Raw genomic sequence first — 25,063 nt, 5'->3', positions numbered from 1 at the left:
CTAGATTGCATCCAATGAAAAACACAAATACAGCTGACAAAATGTGACCAATAAAAGCTATGTAATATACAAGTGATACCATTTAAAAAGCCACAGATTTTTCATCTGGCTTAAAAACAAATATGTTTTTTCCTTAAGTGCTGGCATCATTGTCAAAAATCAGTGCCATATCAGGAGTCCTTGTTAGCTTGAAATTTTGGCCCTGATCAACACAGCCTTGACCTTTGTTGTCCAGTAAAATAAATCAAGTGCTGAGCCAAACACCAACGTTCTCGAATGTTTGCAAGTTTGTTGTGGACCACCTGATACCACCAAAGGTCCACAGACCACCTCTGCACTACCTGATCTGCACTATGCTACGGACTTCAACATCAGCTGAAAATGCTGCCCAAAGCTTAACTTCTATGCACAAATCAGACCCACGAGGCTAAGCAGAATTCTCAGCTGCTCTTCTCTGTGGATTTCCCTTCCTCTGGAGATTCACCCAAACCTGAGCTAGTGTGCTTTTTCTTTAAACAGTCCAATTTTATATATTTTTATTATTGAATTGGGCTATGGTGGCAAGGACAGGGCAGAGCATAACCAGTGCCAAATCTTTGGAATGGTGGACTACATATAGAACACAATAAACACAGAAATAAAGACATATTTCAAAAAGAGAAAAGGAATCACTGCCACTCCTTGTTGAAATATAGACCTTTATTATCAGAGCAGTACAAACCTGTATGCAAGTTGATGTAACAAAAGGAGTGCAAAACTCTGGAATCAGGCCTGCTATCCAGCAATTTGCTCATTTCCTACAAAACCATACAGCATGGCTAAGTTGCAACATGGCAAGCTATCCAACTTAAGTCTTGAAAACCCCAACTGAAGACGTGTTGGCGCCAGCTCCCTTTAGGTGAGCCTCTGACTGGAGACTGGCTTGGTGGGAAGTTGCAACAAACCTTGGCCCCACGTTGGGGAACCTGAAGGGCAAGCGCACATCTTGTGCACCTAAAGATATCCTGTGTTGGAAGTTTGCTCCTGCAAACACGTTTCCCTCCTTAGAGGTAACTCGGTTATTTCTAGCCAAGGTCACCAAGATCCTGTGATTACACAGGAAGGTGTACAGGAAGGCATGTTAATGCAGGAAAAGGGATGACACTCGGGGGTAAAAAAACGGGTATTTAATCTGTATCCCACTGGCTGTTCTCCCAACCCCACCCCTCCACTGGCTTTTGTCACCTGTTATATCCAAAACAGGTCTGGTTTGGGTCAAAGCAGTGAACGGGGGTTCTAGGTGCATGTGCAAGTGGGCTCCCCAGCTGCTTCTCTCCTGCCCCAGGATTCCTGTTCTTCAGCAGACAAAAGGGTTGGAAACTTGCGTTTGCCACTGTAACTTCTTGTTCTGCCCTAAACAAGCCAAAGGACAATCCAGGCCTTTGTTTGCGGAAACATCCACCTCCCCTCCCCTTCTGTGTTTCCATCTGCCCCTTTTAGCAGCAGCTCATCTGCAGCATGACCCACAGCATCGTATCTGTGGCCTGGGATGGGCCAGGGCTGAGGGTTTCAAGAGGTTCCAGTACAAGGCCTGACTTACGGTAGCTTCTGGGGGGTTGAGAGAGGCTTGGGTAAAGAGGTGGAATTGCCAGGAGGTGCAGGGCACGCTCCACAGCTGTTACAATGGCCCCCAGACCCCACTTAAGCAGGCAGGAGAGAGCTTTTCTACGCAACTCACTCAGTGGGTGGGTGGGGAGCGATAAATACACCAACCTGTACCTTACTCTTACTTGACGTGCTTGTGAGTAGATAAAGGGAATGCTGTGTGTGTGTGTGTGCCCATAGGCATGTTTGATTTGTGCCAGAAAGCGTGCAAGTGCTTAATGCCCACTTATGCTCCTCGTAGCACAGCACAACCATCTAAAATTGGAACAGTGTCCCACCCAATCAAAAGCCTTTCCTCCGCTGTGCTAGGTTTGCTGCTCCTACCTGCGAGGACCAGAAAAGGAAGGCTAAAGCGAGTCTTCTGCAGAAGGAAAGGAATGAAAGCCCCCTAAGAAAAGCCCTGCTGAATCAGCCCAACGGGTCCATCTAACTTAGCACTCACCAGATGCTTTCTGGGAGCCCATAAGCAGGGCTAGAAGGGGAGCAGGGTCGCTTTCCCCACTGCCCAGTCTCTAGCTCTTTTAAAATTATTTTTTAATAAAGAGGTATGCTACATCTGCACATACACAGAGCCAGGGGCAGTGCATCCTGTTTCACCGCTTGAGGCAAAATGGGAAATGCTGCCTGACCCCACTGCTGCCACCACTGTACCTGTTCCTGCCGCTGCTCGCTGTCCCACGAGTATGTGTCCTACTGCATCTGTCACGGGCAGAGAAACAGCACTGCCATTGGCACTGATTTCAGGCAAGATCATACTAATTCGGGGTGAGATATTGCCCCAAATAGATGTGATTTTGCCTGAAATGGGCAGTGCTTCTCTGCTGCTGGCAGAGGTGGTAGGACGTCACTTTGGGGGCTTTTGCTGCCTAAGGCAGCGGCCTCATCCTCCCTAATAGCTGGGCGGGCTCTGCACAGAGCTTCCACTTAACTATCTCATTCAATCCTCCATGAACTTATCTATTTTTTAAAAAGCCATCTAAGCTGGTGATCTCTAGACTGCTTCTTTCGCCTCCATAATCCCTCTAGTCTACACAGTTGTGAGGCCGTTAAAAAAGAAAAGGTTAACGTTCATAAGGGGTCACAGTAGTAGTTATGCCCTCTGTATCTGGCTACCTTTTCTTTCTGCTTGCTGAAGAGTTTGCACAATTCAAAAGCCTGCAGATCCCACATCAGCCATTACACATCTCATAAGAAGATGCAGAACAAGTTTGATAATGCTGTCCTTTCAGATGATCCTTTAAAGTGAAGGATGGGATGGCAAATAAACCCTTTCATGACTTGATTAACATTCCTGAGGTTGTTAAGGATTTTCATTAACCTGATCCAGTGGTTTTCAAACTTTTCCATTACATGGGAACTCCCTTCCCATTAATGGATGCATCCTTTTATCATCCAAAGTGTTATGCTATGCTCTCTGAGGGAGGGCAACCTCCTATAGAGATTGGAAAATCCCCATTTGGGAACACAAGGGTGATATATCATTTAGATCTGCAAGAACTGCAACCACCTGTCAGTTCTCATTTCCAGTGCTTAGCACATAGCGAAGATTCTGGGTTCACCCCTCCCACCTATTGCTTCTTAACATAATGTGCCGTGCCCACACATGTGCTGGGTTACTAGAACTGCCTCTTGAGCTCTAGAGATTCCGGTCTGCCCCATCTTTTCAAGCAGAACATGATCAAATAGGTCAAATGGGGCAGCTCTGGTTGGACCTCGGTAGTTTATAGACTGCAGGTAGGGGAATTAAATGCTTTGAAAATGAAAACATCCCAAGGATTCCAGGGATGGGGAACCTGTGCACCTCCAAACGTTGTGGGCTGGGGCTGATGGGAGCTAGAGTCCCACAACCTCTGGGGTTGTAACCAAAGTGCGTCCCGTTGATGTTTATTGGCGTAACTCACTGCTTTCAGCGGGTCTACTCTGAGTAGAACTTAGTTGGATACAACCATTGGAGGGCCATCAGCTGTCCACCCATGATGTATGCAGAAACTCTAGTATGTCAAGGAGAAGGCCAGGTGAGAGCCCTTTCCTCTGACACTGGAGAGGTTTCTTTTTCTTTTTTTTAAAAAGTATGGAAGTATTTAAGCATGCAATTCCCACTCCTACCCCCGCCCACTAGAAAGATGAAATGGAACAGGCAGCCAAAAGCTGTACCCCCTTGACCACCCAAATGGCACGAACTGGTTCTTAGGCCAATTATTTATTGGCCACTGCAGTTCTCTCATATGCGCATTTGGAGGTGATGGTGGATGAAGAAGAAGAAGAAGAAGAAGAAGAGTTTGGATTTGATATCCCGCCTTTCACTCCCTTTAAGGAGTCTCAAAGCGGCTAACAATCTCCTTTCCCTTCCTCCCCCACAACAAACACTCTGTGAGGTGAGTGGGGCTGAGAGACTTCAGAGAAGCGTGACTAGCCCAAGGTCACCCAGCAGCTGCATGTGGAGGAGCGGAGACGCGAACCAGGTTCCCCAGATTACGAGACTACCGCTCTTAACCACTACACCACACTGGATCAGCAAAACTTCCTAGAAAATAGGGTGAGGAATGTACCTTTCAACCAGACAGGAAGAGGGCAGAAAGGCCTATGGTTGGCAGCCCGGCTGCCTAGTTTGTGGGGCTTAAATCTGTATGTTTCTTTAGTATGTGATTATGAGCAAGGAATAGGCACGGCCTTCCTAGGATGCCTCAGGTGGTAGGTTTTTTTTTGGGGGGGGGGCAATAAGAGCAGCAGAGTGGGAGACAGACACATCAGACTTATGGGGGGAACATTTCCTGCAGAAACCCCACAGAATCCAGTGGGGAATCTACAAAAGCAGCAGGAGACACAACACATCCTAATGTGTAGAACACACCTCATGAGCAAATGCTTCAGGCTGAGCCTAGACTGTAAGTCACCCTGCCTAGAGAAATTCTTACGAGAACTAGGTAGGGCTTGGAGAAAGACTGGCATGGCAAATCCCACCAAATTCAGACAACCCATGTAACATAAGAACCCACCTTCTTGTGCCTGGGCCTGCAGCGCAAGGAGAAAGTGACCCAGAAACTAGAGGGTGTAAGAAGGCTTAGACAAGGCTTCCTCTTTTCCCTGCTTTTGTGCTGCAAGAGATCACAGTCAAGGGGTGAGCACCCACCAGATGGAGTTTTGGATGTGCAACTTCTCCACCTGTGTGGACAATCCCCAGGGAAGAGAGGACCAACCTATCAGAGCCAAACAATCATACAGAGACGCGATTGGCTTATAACTGTGCCACTTGGGGAAGGAGAGGAGTGTGGGGCAGGGTACCGCCGCTATCTGCAAGCAGAATCTTAGAGCGAGATACGTAAAGTGCAGCCAGTTGCGGAGCCAAAAGGAAAGAAGAGATCCGCGTCATCGCTTTGCATACGTTCTGCCAGTGCTTTTATTCATGCCTCCTCGTGGGGTGGGGATCTTGCTGCCAACCGATGGGGAGCGAAGCTTCATGCCCGTCGGCCCAGATCGGTTGAGAGGTGCTCCGACAGGCCTGCCTGAAAATTTGGGGTGGGGGAGAAGAGTGTTTGAGTTTAGACAGAGATGAAAGCAGGCGCCGTTGCAGGAGATACCTCGTTCACAATGCACTCTCATTTATGCCTGCAGGGCTGAGTGTACAACCCCAGGTTCCCCAGGTGAGTGTGGAGATGTGTCTCCCACACAAAATATACACACATCCTTAGATTCTCAGCTTCCCACTGTTTTTTTTACAAAAGGGAAACCTGTAGGTGTCCGGATGCTGGAAGAAAGCTGCCTCGTGCTCTGGAGAGGCAAACAGACACCACCCTGCTGCCTAAGCGTCATCTGTGTGAAACCAACAATGGAGGCCGTACCGGCAACTGGCTGCATTGGCATGCTCTTGTTCAAGGACTGGGTCCGTCTCAGGTTCATGCGGCAGCCGTCTTTGCCCATGAGGTGCACCTTCCAGGCCTATGGGGAAAGGAAGGAGGGGAGAAGGTCAAAAAGGGATCAGGTCTTTCACACAGATAATGAAATTAAGCAGGTAGGGAAGAGATGCAGCACGTAAGGTGAAGAACCTGGAAAAAAGAGCCCTGCTGGATGAAACCAAAGGAGCATCCAGCCTAGCACCCAGTGAGATGTCTCTGGGAAATGGATAGGCAGGGAGTAAGTGCAATAGCCTCCCCACACCCAGGGATTTGGGACTGCATTGTGTCTAATATTGGTCAAAGGGCACGGTCATAATGACTAGGGGTCATTGACTGCCTTAGCCTCCTCTATGAGTCTACCCCGCCTTTAAAGCCAGGACAGTTAGGGTCCATCTCTGCATCTTCCGGCAGCCAACACCACTGTCTGTCTGTGCAATGTGTGAAAGAGTCGGGGTCCCTGCTTTCTGCGGCAGCTACACTGCTCTCGTGACATCTACCTTGGCCCACCTTGCAGGGTGGCTGGGAAGATAAAAGGGGGCCGGGAGAGAACCACCTATGGGGAAAGGGCAGGATAAAACGGACACAAATTAAGCAGCTGGAGCCATATAGGAAGATGAATTCATCCCAGAGAGATGCTATAGCTGCATCGAGAGCACTTCTGTGGAGCTGCCCACTATGCTTGTTTCACACTGCCTTGCTGCTGTGCCAAGCTGCTAATACAATAAGACAGGCAAGGTGCTATGCAATTCTAGTTTGGTGAGCCGGACTTCATCTGGTCAACCAGGACTGGAGGATAACCCTTCTTGTAAGGTCAACCCTTCCTTTCCCTCTCTTTAAGAAAGTGACTGGCTGAGCTAAGGGCGATGGCTCTCACCTCCTCTCCTGGCGTGAAATTCTCATGGCACAACGGACAGTGATTGGCCACTTTTTCAGGCTTGGCAGCTGGAAAGAGGAGAAAGCAGACAGATGTCATTGCAGACCGCATGTCCCAATCTCATGCTGGCTTTGGCTGATGGGAGTCCAAAATGTCTGGAGGGGGCCTGGTTGGCGGAGGCCGCTGTGCCCGCTCCCTGCCAGCCCACCCAGAGCCCCGCTCTTCCTTACGGTTGCAGGCCTTTCCCTTGACATGCCGGGGCAGCTCGTCCTTCGGCAGGGCTTCGCAGCAGCGCGGACACTTGTCAAAGTTGTCCTTTTTGTCGCACTCTGTCAGCAGGTGCTCCGTCAGGCTGGCAATCTCAACCACCTGGAAGGGGACCGCCCACAGTCTGAGGCAAGAGCCAAATGATTCTCCCTCTCTCTTTTTAAAATTTTACTTTTAATTTTCAGATTTATACATTTCAATAATTTCACAGCCATTTTAACATTTCAAAACTTGGCTTCCTTCCCTCTCTTTCTGTAGTTCCCTAAATTTATTTTTAGTATCTTCTGCATACAGTATCCAAATTAATTTAATTTGTTCATTTATTCATCTACTTTAAAAATATACTCTTATTAAATTGCAGGTTATTACAATAATCTTGCCAATGTTCTTATCTGTTTACAATTTATCTGTAAATATTCAATAAACCATTTCCATTCTTTTATAGGAAGTTTGTTATCTTGATTTCTTATTTTTCCAGTAAGTTTCGCCATTTCTGCATATTCCAAAAGTTTTTTATCCATTCTTCCTTTGCTGGGACTTCTATTTCTTTCCATTTTTGGGCAAGTAACATTCTTGCCGCTGTAGTAGTATACATGAATATGCTTCTATACAGTTTGGGTAGTTCTGTCCCTTTAATTCCCAAATGAGCCAAATGTTTCTCATGCCAAAGCCCTAATTGTCAGCACCTGGGATTAAGGGTGCAAGCGTGGATTGGCAGGGGCTCAGCCCTTTCACACCCCGCCACCCAATCACATCTCTGGTCTGGATGCCACCTCTTCTGCTGTTGCACAGGAGAGAGAGAGAGAGCATGGGCTGGAGTGAACCCACATTCTATGGGTTGAACTCAGGTACAGGATCAGAGGTTGCTCACCTTTCTGGGCCAGTAAGCACATTTTGGAGTTTTGAGAATGTGCTGCGGACTCCAGTCCCAATACAGCTGCAGGACAGAGGCATGGCATGACACAAAATGACTGCCACATCTAGGGCAGCAAAGATAGACAGGACCACAACATGCTGCACCAAAGGGGAAACAGGTCTCTCTCCAAGCTTTCTCGGATCTCTGGGCTGCTACTGCAGGGCTCACCAACACAGTCCCTGCTGTGGCACACATCCAAGGTCCCCTCAAAAATGCGCAACTGCAGGGCTCACCAACACAGTCCCTGCTGTGGCACACATCCAAGGTCCCCTCAAAAATGCGCAACTGCAGGGCTCACCAACACAGTCCCTGCTGTGGCACACATCCAAGGTCCCCTCAAAAATGCGCAACGCATGTTCATGGCGGGGGCTCACCTGTTTGCAGAACTCGCACCTTGTCAGCATTGGGCAACGTTTCCAGTAGTGGAGATCCAGGCCTTCCTCTGTGAAAGATTCATCTCTCTCCCCACAGAAGATGCAGAGGCTGGAGTTGGGGAAGAGCAACAAGGGCAGAGGTCAAGGCAGAGGGATTGCAGGGCCTCCTGCACCCTGGTTTGCTTTAGAATGAGGGGCTCAGGGCATATCTACGTCTTGAATATCCCACTCTGTGATCCAAATCTCTCTTCCTACTACTGAGCTGTGTTAAGGAGGGTAATATATGGCAAAGAACGCAAACTGAACAAGCTAATGCATTGGCAGTCGGCCTATACAAATGCAAATGACTTTTGACTAATGTACAATGAACACAGGATTTGAATTTGGGGTGCAGAATATAAAGAGGGATGCAGGGCCACCACTGGCTCTGCTGAGAAGCGAGGCTTCTCCCTCAGTCTCATCATTTGGCTGCAGCGGAGGAGGAAAGCAGGGCAATCTCACTGACACCCAGCCAAGAGGCCAGCAGCTCCCATTCCTTGAGCTTTTCCACTCTAGCTGCTCATTAGGAAGACTTGTGACTATGAACTTGCACTCGATTTTGCTTATTCTGTTCTCCCTCCCAGCCCATTTTCATCTCATGCTGCATCCTTTTAGATTTTAAGTCTATGAGAGCAGGAACAGTAGTGATCTGCAAAGTGCTCTGGGAGCTCTTCCTGGTTGAAGTGTGGGATAAATTCTTTAATAATAATAATAGACGAACAGATCTGAAGGGCCATTCAAAAAGAGTGTTTACTCCTGAAATGGTGATCAGCGCAGGAAATAATGACAAAGTACTTTTAAAAAAATCCGGCCAAAAGATGGGTTCTGACTTATTCAACCCAATTTATCTGTTCTGGAACTAACTGCTCACTGATATTTTTCTTACTTACTTGTCGAGGTAATTTGCAACTGAGGTGTGATCATCTGGAGTGTCTGCTTTTGGAGGCTGTGGGGCTTTTTTCAAGAACTCGGCTTAAAAAGAAGGAAAGAAAGGGAAGGAGGGAAAAAGAAAAAAAAGAAATGAAATTAAATGAACCAGTGTTGAACTATATTTCCTGGTGAAAAGGACACTTTGTGGGAAGGGGTTAGTGGAAGATGCATTAGGACAGCCTTTCCCAACCCAGGGTTCCCAGATGTTGTTGGACTACAATTCCCATCATCCCTGACAAACTGGGCCATGTTGGATGAGGCCGATGGGAGTCCAGGGACATCTGGAAACCCAAGGTTGCAAAAGGCTAGCTTAGGGCATCCCTGACAGCAGTACACCTGGTGGGAGTGTGTGTGTCACATCTTCTAAGCACTGCAGAGTGCAATGTATTTTATTGCTGGGAAGAATACAACACATTCATCAGCCTTGTCCATTGAAGGCAGAAGGGCACTTGCTGGCATATGACAGAATATGCCACGTTGGAAAAGGAGAAAGTGAAATGAGCCTCCATTGTCACAGCAATGCCCTTCTCCCGTCTACAGAGGGCAAACAAGGCAGTATCTGTGCAAAAGGATAAAGTAAGAATAAAATAAAAGTTGCTTGTATGGAAGGCAGGAATTTCACCTGCTCCTGAGGTACCTGAGTGAGGAATTTGGATGCCTCCACCCATTTCCTTAGACTACACCGCACAGACTACAATAACTTGGAATTCTGTTCCATCACGTAAAATATTCTTAACATGTAAATAATGTGTATCCCCACCAATATCTGTTTACAGCTTTCTGACTTCTTCTGACCCATGGCAATCCAACACTCAAGATGAACTGAATATGCAGTTTTACAAATACAATTTATAAAAGGCATTTACTATGAGAGGATATTGGGTTTAAAAAAAGTGCCTACCTTGAGCCTTGGACTTCTGAAAATCATTCTCTTTCTCCTGAAAAAGAAAAGTAGAATAAATTAAAAACAAAAATGTAAATGGAATCACAGTACATTCTTAGACTTGTTTATACAGAAGCCAGCCTAAAGTTCAGGGAAACTTGCTCCCAGGTAAGTGCTTATGGAGGGAACCTTGATGTTGTTGGGACTCCGCCTCCTATCAATCTCAGCCAGCATGGCCAGGCATGATGGGAGTTGGACTCCAGAAACATCACAGATCAGTCCCCTCTCCAGCCAAAATCCTTTTCTTTGTTCAGCAACCGAGGAATTGAAGAAGAAATCTGGTTAATAACAATGAATTAAAAGGAAGGAGAAGGAAGTGGCTGAAGCCATAGCAGAAGCCCAATGTTTGACAGTTGGCATATCTGGTAAAAGACATGTTCCTAAATGCAGAAAGCCACAGGCTCAGTCCCTGCCCTTTCCAGCCACAAAAGATATTAAATATCAAATCCCTCTGCTTGAGACCACAAAGAGCTATTGCTGTCGTGAGGCAGAGTTTGATTCAGGAATGGGTTTGCATGGAACCCTTCGCTAAAACAGAGGAAAAACCTTTGTTTCAACAGCACTTGGCACTTGACTTTCTTGGGATGTTGGGTGATTGGCAGGTGGCATGGCCCTGCCCAAGTGTCATTTCTTTTGCCCACAAGGCTGATCCTGATAAGGATGGTGGCCTGTGGAGTCAAAAAGGTTCCCCACCCCAGGTCTATACCAACTGACAGTGGCTCTCCAGGGTTTCAGACGGGGGTCTTTCCCAGCCCTACTTGGGCATATTGAGGAATGACCTTCTGCATGCAATTCACTTGAGCTTCAGTTCTTCCCCAAAGTTAAAGAATGGAAACCACTGGATAAGAAAGTTTTGGGCTGGCCTTGTCTGGCTCAGTTTAAGGAAGCATGATGTTGCTCATTCGAGGCTTCCAAAGATCTCAATGATGCAACAATCCTGGAGGAGAGAGGTTGTTATATTTTTGCATTTGAGGTGGTAGGATATTGATTTTTTAAATGTTTGATGTTTTGTTGTGTTTTTATATATGCTGTATGCCACCAACCTGCTTCCGGTAGTACCTGAGGCACCACAAAAGCAGCATGACTAGGAGGGACAGTGGTACGCATACACATTCAGTCTGCAATGGTGGAAGAGTTATACTATTTCAAAAGGCGAGGAGAGAGAATGAAAGAAACGTTCTATGACTTCCTTCTATCCATAAGGATAAAGCAATGGAAGAGCATTTTAAGACCCTTGGTGGCCATCAGATACCTTTACAGCCTGAGCTTCCGTCTGCATGTCCTTCAGAGCTGCCAGCTGACCTTGCAACACTTTGATCTCGTCTTTCTTTTGCTTTTCAGCTTCGTCGGTAGCCGTCTTTCTCTGCGCCTGTCAAAACACACTCAGTTGAAGGTTGCTGGGTATCAAAAAAAGAAAAGGAGGAACACTGAGCAAAGACAGGGACAATGTCTGAATGCACCTGTCTACCAACCTGCAGAATTTACTCAGTCAGAGAGCAGAGGCAGAAGCCAATGGTGACACGGCCACAAGATGAAAGCTGCTGCCTTCAAGGCTGTTTTCCAAGAGGGATTTGACAAATTCATGGAGAACAGGCTGTTTAGCTCTGAGGGAGTATACCTATGGATACCTGGCATCGCCAACAAACAGTGGGAGTGGGAAACCTGCTTCCTCTGTGGCTTGCTACCTAGAGACATCTGGTTGGTCACTGTGGATGCTGAACCAGATGGCATTTTGGTCTAATCCAGCAAGGGTCACTTCGCCTTCCTGATGGGTTGAGCCTGACACACAGGAGAACGTAACAGCTTGCTGGATCAGGCCAATGGCCCATCTAGTCCAACATCCTGTTCTCACAGGGGCCAACCTGTAGGAAACTGGCAAGCAGGATCCTGGCACAAGAGCACTCTCCCTTCCTGTGGTTTTCAGAAACTGGCCATCGTTTTCCTGTCTCAGTCAGCACAGCCCCTATGAAAACCACAAGACCTGAAAAAAGTTGCATTTCTTACCCTTATTTCTGCTTCTGTGAGTTTGCCGTCTATTTTAGCAAACCCATCAAAAAGTGTCTTGTACAGTATGTTCTTGCGTGTGTTGGCATCATCAGGAGGAAGGTAATCCAGGATGACGGCTCGGTGCTGCCGATACATATCCAGGATGATCCGGAGGGCTGTTTCCCGGACCTCATATACTCGATGCTCCAGAGCTCCCGTTGCAAACTAAGGGTGAAGAAAACATGCAGTCGTTTTGTGAGTCTTATGGAGGTGGTTTAAGTGTACATTCAATGTGCTGAAAAACAAACGGGGGAAAATGGGTTCTACATGTTTCCAGCGTGTTAAGAAAAAGGCTGGCTGTGCAGGGTGCTAGTGGCTAATGCCTGCAACATCAACAACACACCTCCCACCTCCAAAGAAGTTTTTCTAAGTGATTTTACTGAGAAGGAAAGAGAGTGGGGTATGAATGTATGGGCACAATTGCAGAGTTTGTGCTGCACCTAGAGCAAGCGGCTTTATTAAGAATGTAGGAAGCCTTCTTAGACAGATTCAGAAACCACTGGAAGCTCAGCTCCCTACCCGCATGACGTTATCGACAGTAAAACCGGTGTTATCCGTCCCCATATCTTTCAGCAAGCGTTCCACTAATTCCACCTGGCTCATTGCAAGATGTGTAGGGGAATTTGGCTTCACAGGCTGCACCAGGTGAGCAGGTATAATCTGAAGAGGCTTCACTTCGTTACAGAGGGCCATTTCCTAGAGGGGGATGGAAAAGACACAGCACACTCGGGTCAGCGGTTAATATGCGGCCCACAAAGGCACGACTCAGCAAAACTGAGAACTGCCCTCCCAAGTCCTGCAAGATTCAGCAGCAGTTTGAGCCTTACAGGTTTTACTTCAGACCTACACAAAGAAGAGGAGTATTTTGTAGTGACATAGATGCACACAGTTGTTCCATACCTGTCAGCAATCACGCCACAGCATTCTGCACTAACTTGCAGCTTCCAGATCATGTGCAAGTGAAGCCCCCCAGAGAGCGCATTGCAGTAATGCAGTTGAAATGATCAATGCATGAACCTTGAATGTCATGTGTTCAGGCAAACACTTGCATGCAGCTGCAAGTCTTTGTGTATTGACTAGACTGACCTGGATGAAGTTGGCAGCCGCTACACGAAGGCGGGCAGAGGAGTCCCCCGTCCTGGAGAGAAGGTTGGGGAAGGTCCTTTCCACGCAGAAAGTGGTCTCTTGCTTCCCAAGTTTATGCTTGGGGATGTACTGCGTGATGATCATCTTTAGGAGCTTTAAGGAAGCTTGAAAAACCTACCAGAAGGAAACCACCAAAGTGGTTAAAATAGGAACTGTGGTCAAGAGGGAGAGAAATTTCGATTGCATGGGGCTGCTGCGTGTGGAAACCTTTACAACCATCTGAAACTGGGAGTCACTGGACCCCGCCACTGAGTTCCCACACATTCTCATTTAGGATATACAGAAGAGGGCATTCACAGGGATGTTAGACCCGACCCCCCCCCCCGATATTGCTCACCGAGGAGACTATGTCTTTTATGGCTCTCACTATGAGGAAGATGGCGCCCCGAAGGAGGTTCTTCAGGTCATCCTTTGGCGTGTTTGTGGATACTTCCGTCATCTTTTTGTATATGGCGAGCAACGAGTCTTCGCGGTAAGACCATGTCTTGGAATAGGCCCCTGCAACCTGGCAAAAGGGGAATGTTCAGGAGCTGGAACAGCCCAGATCTGCACAAAAGCCGACACCTGTCATTCTTTCATCAGGAAGAGCCTGGCCAGTACTGCTGCAGGGGTGAGACGGCTGGAGCCACCAGGGGCAAGTGATTGCACCTGCCTTGCCCCACTCCCCTGCCTAGAACCCTTTAAAGGAGGCGCTGCTGTTTAAGTTCTTATTCTTGCTCTCCACTAATGTTTTTTTTTTTAATTACTCTGTTGCCTTTATGGCAGGAAAATGAACACATGTTAACACTTCTGAAATGTTACAATTTAGTTTGATTTTTATGGTATTGCGCTATATTTTGACTGGTAGGTTTGCATTTGCATTTATATTGCTTGTGAGCTCTCTTGGGATGTCTTTCTCGGCCGAAAGGCAGCATATAAATAAATAAATATCACACGCTGGCGTGGCTGAGGAACAAAACCCAGGATGAGTTTATGCAGCTAGGAGTAGGATTGACTCTGAGTGCCACCCCCAGGTTACCTGTATGGGGCTGGAAAGAGCCCCAGAAGCCAGACCAAGAGGCCTGGGTAGCTGATTTTGGCTCAAACAGAAACAATTTTCAATTCAATTTTCTTTGTACAATCTGCACCACTTATCCAGGGCTCAATCCTGCAATGTGCAAGGGTACTCTTTGTACATGAAAGTAATGCGCTTGCCCTGCCATTACTAAGCTACGTTTACAAGGTCTTTACCAGGCCTTCCCCAAACACTTCAATGGCTGAGCTGGCCTCCCTCAGAGCTTTTTCGGTCAGCGGCTCTGGCTCTCCGACGACACCACTTCTCGGGGTGTCCCCAGGATCCTCCTCGTTCATCTCAGGGTCCAAGTAGGGAAAGCCTTCCTCCTGCTGCTTACGAATAGTTGGGAGGGGCCTCTCATCGTAAGGCAAGAATTCAACCTAGCAGAGAGAGACAGAGAGAGAGGGGGAGAGGGAGAGGGAGAAGACACTGTTTTTTAAAAAGTACTAGCTCAATACTGTATACACTGACTGGCAGCAGCTCTCCAGTCTTTCAGGCAGGGGACATTCCAAGCCCTACTTGATGCCATTGAGGACTGAACCTGGGGCTTTCTGCATGCAAAGCAGATGCTCCGTCACTCAGCTGTAGCCCTTCCCTTGCTTCACTAGCCATGGGAGCACAGAACTAGTACAAAAATGGTGATCTGCTCCAACATCCCCCTTGCAAAGAAATGTTGGAAAATTGGGTCCAATTAAGGAAACAGAGTAAGGGGTTCACATGGGGTTAAGACAGATAGAGTGAGGGACCTCCAGCTTCCTAGACTTTCCCTGTACCTTCATCTCTATGATGACTTCTCTATTGCTTTGTTATCTGAACTCATACATCTTAGGTTGCTTCGTGTTTTGCAACTTCCTCCTCACCCTGTTCTCTCAGACCTCAAGATGAGAAGTCACACAGAACTATCCTCTGAGAACAAAGGACCAAGCATGGCTGCCTTTGCCTTCTCTAGGATGATAAACTTTTCTACCCAAGCTATGTACATCCTACAATTCCTTTGTTATTTTTCTGACTCTGAAGGCATTGCTGCACCTCAGTTGGGAAGCATTCAGCAGCCCAAAGGAATCCCCAGCCTTAGATGGTTTACAGAAACTGCAACCAGTGAGCCCTGCTGAACTGAAAGCAGGCACAATTGCTCTCCGCCCTCAGAACAAAGAAGGAAAACAAAAAAGAGGCCACAGAAATACCCAGTGTCAGCTGTGTGCAGAAGGGCGTTAATCTACAGGACACGTGGAAAACTAGGCTTACGTTGATCTTTGGAAAAGCCTCGGTGGAGATGGGGGCCTGGGCGGCAGGAGGAGAGATGGCCTGAGCTGCAACGGGCTCTGGAGAAGGAGCTTCTGGTGGCTTTTCAGGAGGCAGCGGCTCAGGACTCTCTGCTTCGGTTTTGTCCCACCGGGGTGAAAGCAGAGGCCTTTTCTGCTGGGGAGAAGCGGTGGGATAAGCCACAGGCTCCAGAGGCAAGTCAGGAGGCCGCCGGATCTGAGAGAACGAGAGGGAGAAGAAAAGTGCATCAAGAGAGCTTTTGCCATGCAGCAATTGTGGGAGACACTTCCAGATGTCCTGGGATGACAACTCACCCCATCATTCCTGGCCATTGGTCATGGGAGCTGGGAGTCCAACAGTATCTGGGGCCATCCCTGTTATATCACTTCCCAACATACAGTAAAGCTTCGCTGCAATGGGAGCTGACTTCAGTGACGGCTCCTCTATACCCAAATCCCAAACCTCCCTCAATACTTCTGAACTGCATGGCAGGAAGAGCTGGGCAAGGTCAATCTCATCCCTGTCTCATCCTGTCAGGGACGTTGCTCACCAACAGATCTGGGTCGAGGAGATTGTGCAGCTCCAGCTGCTGGTACACTTTGAGGCGGTACTCCTCCATCTGCTGCTTCTTCTGCTTGGCGAGGTCATAGTCCTCCCGCTCGACGGCGCAGCGCTTCTCCACTTCGTAGCGGCCCAGCCGCTCGCCAACCTGGAAGAAGGGGGAGCTCAGAGGTCACTGATGGAGCCTGGAATGTAACAATGGGCTTGTGCATTCTCTGCAGTGGACACAGATTATCCCAAAGCCGAGAAGAGACAAGGAAGTTGCAAAACCTTCTTCTCTTACTGTCATGCTGGTGTTAACAGAGAGCTGGTGGGCTCTTTTGTAGTTTCCTTCAAATACATCTCCTTGTCCCTCCATGCTTGAAAAAAGAGTCAGCTCCCTAAACAGAAATAATATCCTTCTCTCCTAGATTTGATATTTCAGATCTTTAGAGAGAAAAGCAGGAAAGGTCCCCATTTTGAAGATCCTTCCAGAGGAACGTTCTCGAACTCCAGGTTGCATCCTGCATTAGTCCTACTCATAGAAGACCCCTTGAAAATAATGGACCTAAGTTGGTCACATGCGTTCATTCCAACAGGTCTACTCTGACTTAATGCAACTCTGTTTCTTGGCCCACCTTCCAAGGAGGCTGAAACTCCTAGCACAGGAAGGTTCTGGGGGATAGTTGCCTCTTCACCCCTCCTGCATAAAACTCTACAGGTGAAGGAAAAAACGCTTTTTTAAAGAGGAAGAAATGAATGTGGAAGGCCTGAGGGGGGAAGGGCTCTTGTTTGGCTGTTGCATTTATTAGTTTATAGGTGCTGTGTCTAAACAAGGAGGGCAAAGAGCCCAGTGGAACCAACTGATTTATTTTTGACAGAGGTAAGGAACCTTTGGTTCCTCCCGAGGTTGTTGGGCTCCAACTTCCATCAGCCCTGGTCAGCATGGCCAATGGTCAGGGTTGAGGACGGGAGTTGTGCAACAACATCTGCAGGGCCACTTGGTGATCTTCATCAGGCGCAGGGTGTGCAATCCTTGGCGTGCAGGGAAATGTGCGTGATTACGAGTAACCGCTGACACTCCGCAAAAACCTCTGCTGCAAATAAAATCAGTTGGCTATGTGTGGCCCTTCCCTACCGTGCTCTGGCCCTACCTTCTGCAGGTCTGCAATAGCTTGCTTGAGTTTCTTGGCATGGTCGTAATGCTCCTGGCGCACTGCTTCGTGCTTTTTCTCATCCAGCTTGCGGATTATCTGCGCCACCTCAGGATCTTGGTACATGTCAAAAGCCAGGTCATCCAGTGGTGAAATCAAATCTGGCTTCCTGGGAAGGAGAGGGATAACAGGGACTTAGTGGAGCTGTCTAAGACACAGGATTTTATTTTATTTTTTCATTTGCAAGGGGATGGGGAAATTGAAACTCTGGCTGACAGCTAGGACACAATGTATTTATGTACTGTTAAATCATAAAAAATATCAAAGTGGTTTAAAACATTAAAAAGATTAGAACCAAACAATAAAAGGGTTTTAAAAAGCTAGGTAAAGGTAAAGGTACCCCTGCGCGTACAGGCCAGTTGTGACCGACTCTAGGGTTGCGCGCTCATCTCGCTCAAGAGGCTGGGAGCCGGCGCTGTCCGAAGACACTTCCGGGTCACGTGGCCAGCGTGACGAAGCTGCAACTCGTGAGCCAGCACCAGTGCCGCACACAGAAATGCCGTTTACCTTCCCGCTATAAAGCGGTACCCTATTATCTACTTGCACTTAGGGGTGCTTTCGAACTGCTAGGTGGGCAGGAGCTGGGACCGAACGACGGGAGCTCACCCCGCCGTGGGGATTCGAACCGCCGACCTTACGATCAGCAAGTCCTAGGCACTGAGGTTTTACCCACAGCGCCACCCGCGTTCTTAAAAAGCTAAAAAAGCTAAGAAGCTGTTCTTAAAAAGCTAAGAACAACTTAAAAGCAAAAAGAAGTTTTTAAAAAACAAGCATCAATAAACCATTGTGGAAGGATGAACTCTTTTCTGCCTGAAGAGGCCTGGTGGAATAGAAAAGCTTTCAACTTGAACTTGGGACCTTCTGCTGTACTACTGAGCTGTGGCTCTTCCTCATCCTTACCCCTTATCCTTACCCGGTGTATGTTCCATCCAAGGCCGAGTCATCTGGGTTGTTTCCAAGGTAATGGTCAATCAGCTTCTCTCTAGAAGACTTCGGAAAGATAAAAGTCAGGGGGTATCCCACAAATCACTATCAAGCCTACATCCAGGAATGGCAAGTGGTACCCTTCTAACGCTATGTATGATATAATAGATCCTATATACGTATATTCTATTAATCTTTACTTGTTTTTTTAATTATTGCTTTTCCCCTATGTTTTTAGCTGTTTCTACTTCAGCTGTAAGCTGCCTTGAATCCCTGTGCATAGGCTCTCTCTCCTTTGCTTTCGTTACATGAATAACGAGAGGAGGAACCTATCAGGCTGCGATTCCCAGCAACCAATCCTGATCTGAGGTGTACCACGGTTTTGCTCTTTGTCTGAACCGGCAGACTGCAGCTTGCACCCGCCCTCTAAAAACCAGGACCGGAAACCAGGACCGGCTTGGCATTATGACTGAGCCACCCCCCTAACCGAAGGTAAAGGTGGTCCAGGGTTTCCCTCAGCTCATTACTTCATATACTTACATGATTAGTGTCATTGCTGGCATCTGCAGGCTCTCCAATGATATTTATTGCTACAAGAGCAACCTAAAAGGAAAAGGAAAAATGGGCAGGCTTCCTTCTATGCCTTTTAAAAGAAGTGAAATTCTGCAGCAGGGAAAGCTCAGTGCTGTGACATAAATAATCAATGCAAATTGGGCCTATTCCTGCTATTTTTACCTATTTTGCACATTTTTATCTGGTTTTGCAACAGGGCAAAGAGCCCCGCTCCTGGAAGATAGCAATCTGGTTTAAATGGCTCAGCTCTACCTACACAGGCTGGCAGTAGGGGGTCTTTGCTAGCCCTACCTGGAAATATTGGTGACTTGAAACTGGGACTTTCTGCACTGAAAGCAGATGCTCCACTGCTGAGCTACAGTGCCATCTCCACCCCCAACCTCTTGAAAATTTATTCATCCAACCCCTGGGTCCTAAGATTCCTTTAGGACAGGGCTGGGGAATCTGTGGCCTGACAGATGTTGCTGGATAATAATCACTGGCCGCAACCCCAGAATCTCTGGTTCGAGCACACTGCATTTCCAGCACCCTTGATTCTGAGAAGCAAGGGTGCTGGAGATGTAGAAATGCCTTCTTTCATTCTTCCTCATACTATCAGAATTCCTAAAGCGTTTTCAGTTTTTGTTCCCCGTCGGCTAAAAGTCATTTCTTTCTCCCCCAATGCATTCTCCAGTGCATTGACTTGATGTTATTACAGTTCCTTTCTCATCTTTTTGCAAAGCTTACATCCAAGGCCGTCAACAATAGAACTGTACACAATAAAAGCATATGCCCCGCTGGTGAGAGATAATCTAGACAAAAGGGAGGCTGATTGCTATTGTGCGTTTTATTTACAGTCATACCTCGGGTTACAGACACTTCGGGTTGCATGATTTCGGGTTGCGCACCACACCGAACCTGGAAGTACTGGAACACGTTACTTCCGGGTTTCGGTGCTTGCGCATGCATAGAAGTGCTAAATCGTACTTTGCGCATAACCGCCGAATCGTGACCCATGTTTGCGCGGACGCGCCACTGCGGGTTGCGAATGCTGTGGGTTGTGAATGTGCTTCCTGCACGGATCACATTCGCAACCCAAGCGTCCACTGTATTGCCATGGATTTGAATAGCGAAATAGTACCATCATGCTTTTTCATAATGATGACACTGAACTCCTAAAATCTGAAGAGAAGTCCTGTGAAAGTCTGGCTGCCAGTATTTTAAAACCCAGTTCTGCAAAAGCTGCCATCTCAGGTGTTGTGACCTCATGAGATCCTCCACATTGAAGACCTCATCACAGATTTTGGAGTGGGCAATAGGCAGGTGGGGTTTCCCATGCAATCATGTGGATGTTTACTCAAAAATAAACCCCACTGTATTCAGTGGGGTTTACTTCCAGGTAAGTGTGCAAGGCAGTGCACTTTTAGTTAGACAACACTCAATGGGTCAAGCATGTCCTGCTGAAAAGAGGTTGGGTGGAGGTCTTGCATGAGGGCAAGAATTAGCCATGAGAGCTGTGCAGAAAAGCTGGGATCTGCAAACAAAACAGCAACTGTCCCCCAAACAGAGAAATAGAAACCTCACATCTACTTCAAAAGCTGTGCCTTCCTTGGGTGGAGATTCATTTTTCAGAAAGACGAGTAAAACATGAAGTACCGCCTCAGCCTTTTGGTTCATTTTACCTGACTGTACAGGTTGTACCTATTGACATAGTTTTTGTGGAACGTCAACTTTAGGTATTGGCCAACAGCATCTACGTAGACGGATTTCAGTTCTCGTGCCTTGTAGCCAGTTTTCTCATTATTTGAGAGAGACACGTAACTGCAAGGGGTGGGTGGAGAGAAAAAAAGACAATATTATACGCAATCACATTTAAAGCATCAAGGACAGACATCCTGGTACTGACATGTTCATTGTACGCCCCAAAATCAAAACACAGCGAGTCCAATACTTTATTCTTAAAAAAGAAAGGCGTGCCTGAAATTAACAGCAGTAGAAAACAAACTTGCTCCGTATGGTACAGCCCTTCTAGAAAGGCTTCTTATCCTGAATCCAGATGGTCCCCCCTGACACCTGCCCTGTGATCAGAACCCTAAACCGAGAGTGAAGAAAATGGAACTAACTTGTGTGAGCTTGTGTGTGCTTCCACGGGGTTACTTGGGCTGTGCAAGAAACACTGATCCCCTGAATGGATATGGCTTATTAGAAAACCCTGTAAGAATCCACGCAGTTTCCCTGCTGCTTCTGCCCAGTAGAAGCTCACCAACTCCTCTACCTTAAGAAACAACTTGCTTGCCCCAAGCAAATGAGGAACTGAGGCCTGGCTCATCTTGCAGAGAGGGGAGACTTACCCTAGCCTTCGGAACCTCTCTGACTTGTATGGTGCAAAATATTCAGGCAGGTTCTCGCTGATGTAGAATTCAATCTTGCTAGAAATCATGTACTGGTGAGCGAGCAACTGCAGTTTTCGAATCCTACATCGCTCCACCATCTGAAGGACGATTTCTTGGGGATACTGGCAGAGCCTGGAATGAAAGAAACATCCCAAGTGCTTCAGCACCCCAAGCCAAAGTTCTTATGTTCCCGGCTCCTAAGTAAACATTCCCTTCCCCCCATGCAGTTCAACTGTGATGGACAGAAACTACGCTCTTAAAATCAAAGGCGAGGGCCTCAGGATTCTAGCAAGGCCCCATCCAGGGGTGTCAGGGAAACTGCATGCAACCCACAAGCCTGACAACGCTAAAACTGGCAAAGTGCTTCCTAAAATTTCTGTCACTTACAGTACCTTGGTGACCTCCAGCCATTGATGGTTGGGGCGTGGACCATCAGTTCTTTCGCACTGAAGCCATCCTCATGCCCTGATGAACTTACAACAATAAACCCAATCTTGTGCGGCATCCTGCCCTCTTGAACTAACTGGAAAAAAAGAAATATGCTTTATAATTATAAGTATTTTTTGCATGGCATGGAGAAAGTGGTTAGATTCCCCCGCCCTCCTTCTCCCATAGCACTAGAACTCAGGAGCATCCAATGAAGCTGAATGCTGGAAAATTCAGGTCAGATCAAAGAAAAGTTATTCACACATTGCGTAGTTACAAACTACGGAGCTTGCTTCGACAGGAAGCAGAGGTAGACACTGACTTGTGGGTGGATTTAAAATATAAGATAAAACTTACAGAGGAGAAGTCTACGAAATATTATGAATGGCTACTAGCCATTAGGGCTATGCTTTTCTGTCACTGTCAGAGGCACCATGCCTCTGAACCCTAGCTGCTAGAAACCACAGGAGAGTGCTCTTGTGCTTGGTCCTGCTTGCAGGTTTCTTACAGGCATCTGTGAGATCAGGATGCTGGACTAAATGTGTCATTGGCCTGATCCAGCAGGCTCTTCTTATTTTCTTAAAAACAATTCAACATTCTTTTAGGGTAAGACATGCAAAATTATGGGTTTTTAACAATTGAAGTTTGAGTTTATATTCTGCAAGTTAAGAATGCAAGAGCACCACTGCCAGATGAGACCAAAGGTCCACATGGTCAAGCACTTTGGTCAACCAGTTGTCTCTCAGAATCCCAGAAGCACAAGACAAGCTTGCAGGATATCAGGAAGCATCAAGCTAGCCAATTTGGGCAGTGGGATGCTGAGTTAGATGAGCCTTTGCTCTGACTCAGCAAGGTTCGTCTTACATTCTTATGGTTAGATAAATTTATAGAGGATAAAGCATAGTCAGCTGACCCTCAAAGCCAGATCTTGTGGGTAGACAGTTCCATAGGCTAACAATGTAAAGCTTGAATATGTTTTAAAAGAAAAAGTTCCTCAGGGGTCCAAAACGTGGCTTCTGAATTTCCAGATTGATTGGAAATAACTTGCCATGGAGCAAGGATGATAAACATCTGTGACCTCCCCCAGATATTGTTCCATCACTTTGGTCATGTTGACTGCTGGGAGTCCAACAGCATCTGGGGAGCCACAGGCTCTTATATGACTTGTTCACCCAGTATATGAGTATCTTAAGTTCTTAATCGCTGTTGCACATGTGAGCTGCATTTTGCATTTCCGGGAGGCAAATAATGTTGAAACATGCCAGGAAGGCATAAACCATGAGGCAGTGTCGTGTAGTGGCCAGAGTGTCGGACTAGGACCTGGGAGAGACCAGGATTCAAATCTCCACACTTGGCCATGAAGCTCGCAGGGTAACCTTGGTGAGGGAGAAGGCAGTTGCTGCCTCTCAGCCTAACCCATCTCACAAGGCTGCTGCGGGGATAGCAGGGGGGAAAGGAGACCCATAAGCCCGGGGCCTTCAAATCCCCACTCATTCATTGGCTGTGCATGAAGCTCCCTGGATGTTAACCTGGGCACTTAGCGACTGCCTCTCAGCCTAGCCTACCTCGCAGGGTTGATGTGGGGATCAAATGAGGAGGGGGGGGGGAAACCTTGAGCTCCTTGGAGGGGAAAAATGTGGGATATAAATGCAATGAAATAAATATATAAATGCCCACCCACATTTCACCCCCAACCCTCTATTATGGTCGCCTCCCCCCACCCCCCCACCTAAGGATGAGGGAGGGGCCGACACCTTCCTCCCCCTCCCCAAAAGGGAGGGGCTCCTAAGGGGAGCAGGAGGCGCGGCCTTCCCTCCCCGCCCCTCTTCGCTTTGTCTCTTTCTTTCTTTCTCTCTCTCTTCCATTCTTCCTACCTACTTTATTCCGGCTCCATCACTAGGGCCACTGCTCTCCTAGCAACCACTTGGACGCTACTGCGCAGGCGCGAGCCGAGCGGCGGGGCGGAGACTAAAAAGAGATCAAGGCTATCCGAGGAAGCCGACGCGCCAAACGGAAGTTCCGGTGAAAAACAATGGCACGCGGCCATTGGGCTCGCCAGCAAGCGCGGTCTCGCTCTCTTTCGCGCGGCGGCGCTCTGCCCTTTCGCCTCTTTACTGCTTCGCACCCTTTCCGCCCCTGCGCTGTTAGGTAGAGGAAGGTGCTGCGGGAACATAGAAATAATAATAATAATAAACAAATCAGTTATGGTAATGTACTCATTTTATTTATTTATTAGAACCATTTATATCCCGCTATTTATTTTTTAATCAAATTTCTAAGGGTGTACACAGTCTAACAATCAACACACGCACACATTCACACATACACGAAAGGCTTCAGTTTTGGAGACAATCCTTGCTTCAGAGCAAGGACTCAGGCTAAAAAGAAATACTGTATACTAATCTAGCAGAAGTCCGCCCCCACCTTTTGCTGGAGGGGAAGGAATGGGGAGAAATCAAGCCCCAAATACTACGTAAGGAAAGTAACATTTTCAGTGGCAGCAAATTTTAATTATTATTATTATTATTATTATTATTATTATTATTATTATTATTATTTATACCCCGCCCTCCCCAGCCAAGGCCGGGCTCAGAGCGGCTTACAAGCAATAATAAAAACAAGTTGAATGATTACAACTTAAAAACAAAATTAAAATACAGCATTAAAATATTGAAACAATATTAAAATAGAAACCAACTATCGATATCAAATTCATAGGGACCTGAGTTATTAGCTGTCTGCTCTTAAACCTGCTCATTTTTTTTACATGTTTCTCAAGCAGCAGCAATGATATTCTTTGAGACATTTTAAGTGCAAAGCATGTTCTCTAGTGCTTTGGTATGGGTGTTCGTTGTCAACATAGGAACAACAAAAAAAGAGCCTGCTGGATCAAGCCAGTGCCCCTCTTGTCCAGCACTTGTCTTCACAGGGGCCAACTCACATCTGATGTCGACACTTGACCTTTATAGCAGTCCACCCCCCCCCCGCCGCTTTGCCCTCTAGGGATGAACGATACTCATACACTGGACATTCAAAGCATTACTTCTCAGGCTGATCTAACTCACGGGGTTGTTGTGTGAACAAAAAAAAAAATGTAGTGATGATGAGGGACCTACAATAAATATTTTCTGACTTTGGGATGAAGCAATTCATAAGAAGCATCCATAACTCAGCCCGCGCATTGCATTTAAAAGGTGCGAGAAAGTATACTTGGCAGTACGACTCTACTATTTTCTATCTCTATGACCAGCTGGGGGCGGAGCCTTTGATCATGCCCAAAATACATTTCCACGCATGCGTTGCAGGACTGCACCACTCCCTAAGCTAACATGGCGAAAGCTTGCGGCAAAGGGGTGAGCATGCGCATTGGGAATGATCAAGCCTGGCCGTTTTTATTGAGGCGGGAAAGACCCTTTTGCGCATGCGGCTTAAAGAAAACGAATAAAACAGATTTGCCAGCTTAAATAAGGAAGTACTGTATTCGGTGCTAAGGTAGCATTGTCCTCAAAGTAGCCAATTAATCATTTCCTTAAACCTTTTCTTATCGGTCGCGGACCGATGTTGACCAATAAAAATAATCTATTCCTTTAAGGGAGGACAGAGGCGGGTCCTAACGCTTGACAAG

General features: G+C 47.1%; 1 protein-coding gene across 2 annotated transcripts; it reads right to left on the bottom strand.

Annotated features, from left to right (window-relative positions):
- Positions 1-678: 678 nt before the first annotated feature.
- Positions 679-25,044, bottom strand: CEP104 (centrosomal protein 104). 2 transcript variants are annotated; one of them, XM_083628606.1, is made up of 23 exons: positions 24,974-25,044; positions 23,313-23,599; positions 21,405-21,535; positions 20,971-21,144; positions 20,302-20,440; positions 18,608-18,670; positions 18,057-18,133; positions 17,084-17,252; positions 15,940-16,098; positions 15,372-15,605; positions 14,303-14,506; positions 13,410-13,577; positions 13,013-13,186; positions 12,446-12,622; positions 11,885-12,091; positions 11,133-11,249; positions 9,839-9,875; positions 8,898-8,979; positions 7,969-8,077; positions 6,642-6,780; positions 6,412-6,479; positions 5,484-5,580; positions 679-5,147 (listed from the first exon to the last, which is right to left on the bottom strand). In XM_083628606.1, the coding sequence occupies exons 3-23, from the start codon at positions 21,515-21,517 to the stop codon at positions 5,011-5,013; spliced, it is 2,844 nt and encodes a 947-aa protein (XP_083484732.1). In that variant the 5' UTR covers positions 21,518-21,535; positions 23,313-23,599; positions 24,974-25,044; the 3' UTR covers positions 679-5,010. The 2 variants fall into 2 exon arrangements, with proteins under 2 accessions (XP_083484732.1, XP_083484733.1); XM_083628607.1 differs by lacking the exon at positions 24,974-25,044 and having other exon boundaries at positions 23,317-23,505.
- Between the last annotated feature and the right edge of the window lie 19 nt (positions 25,045-25,063).

Source organism: Podarcis filfolensis, assembly GCF_964270895.1.
Source record: "Podarcis filfolensis genome assembly, chromosome: 8".
In the NCBI taxonomy this organism is placed as follows: Eukaryota; Metazoa; Chordata; class Lepidosauria; order Squamata; family Lacertidae; genus Podarcis; species Podarcis filfolensis.
This window is presented reverse-complemented; position numbering and strand designations above follow the sequence as displayed.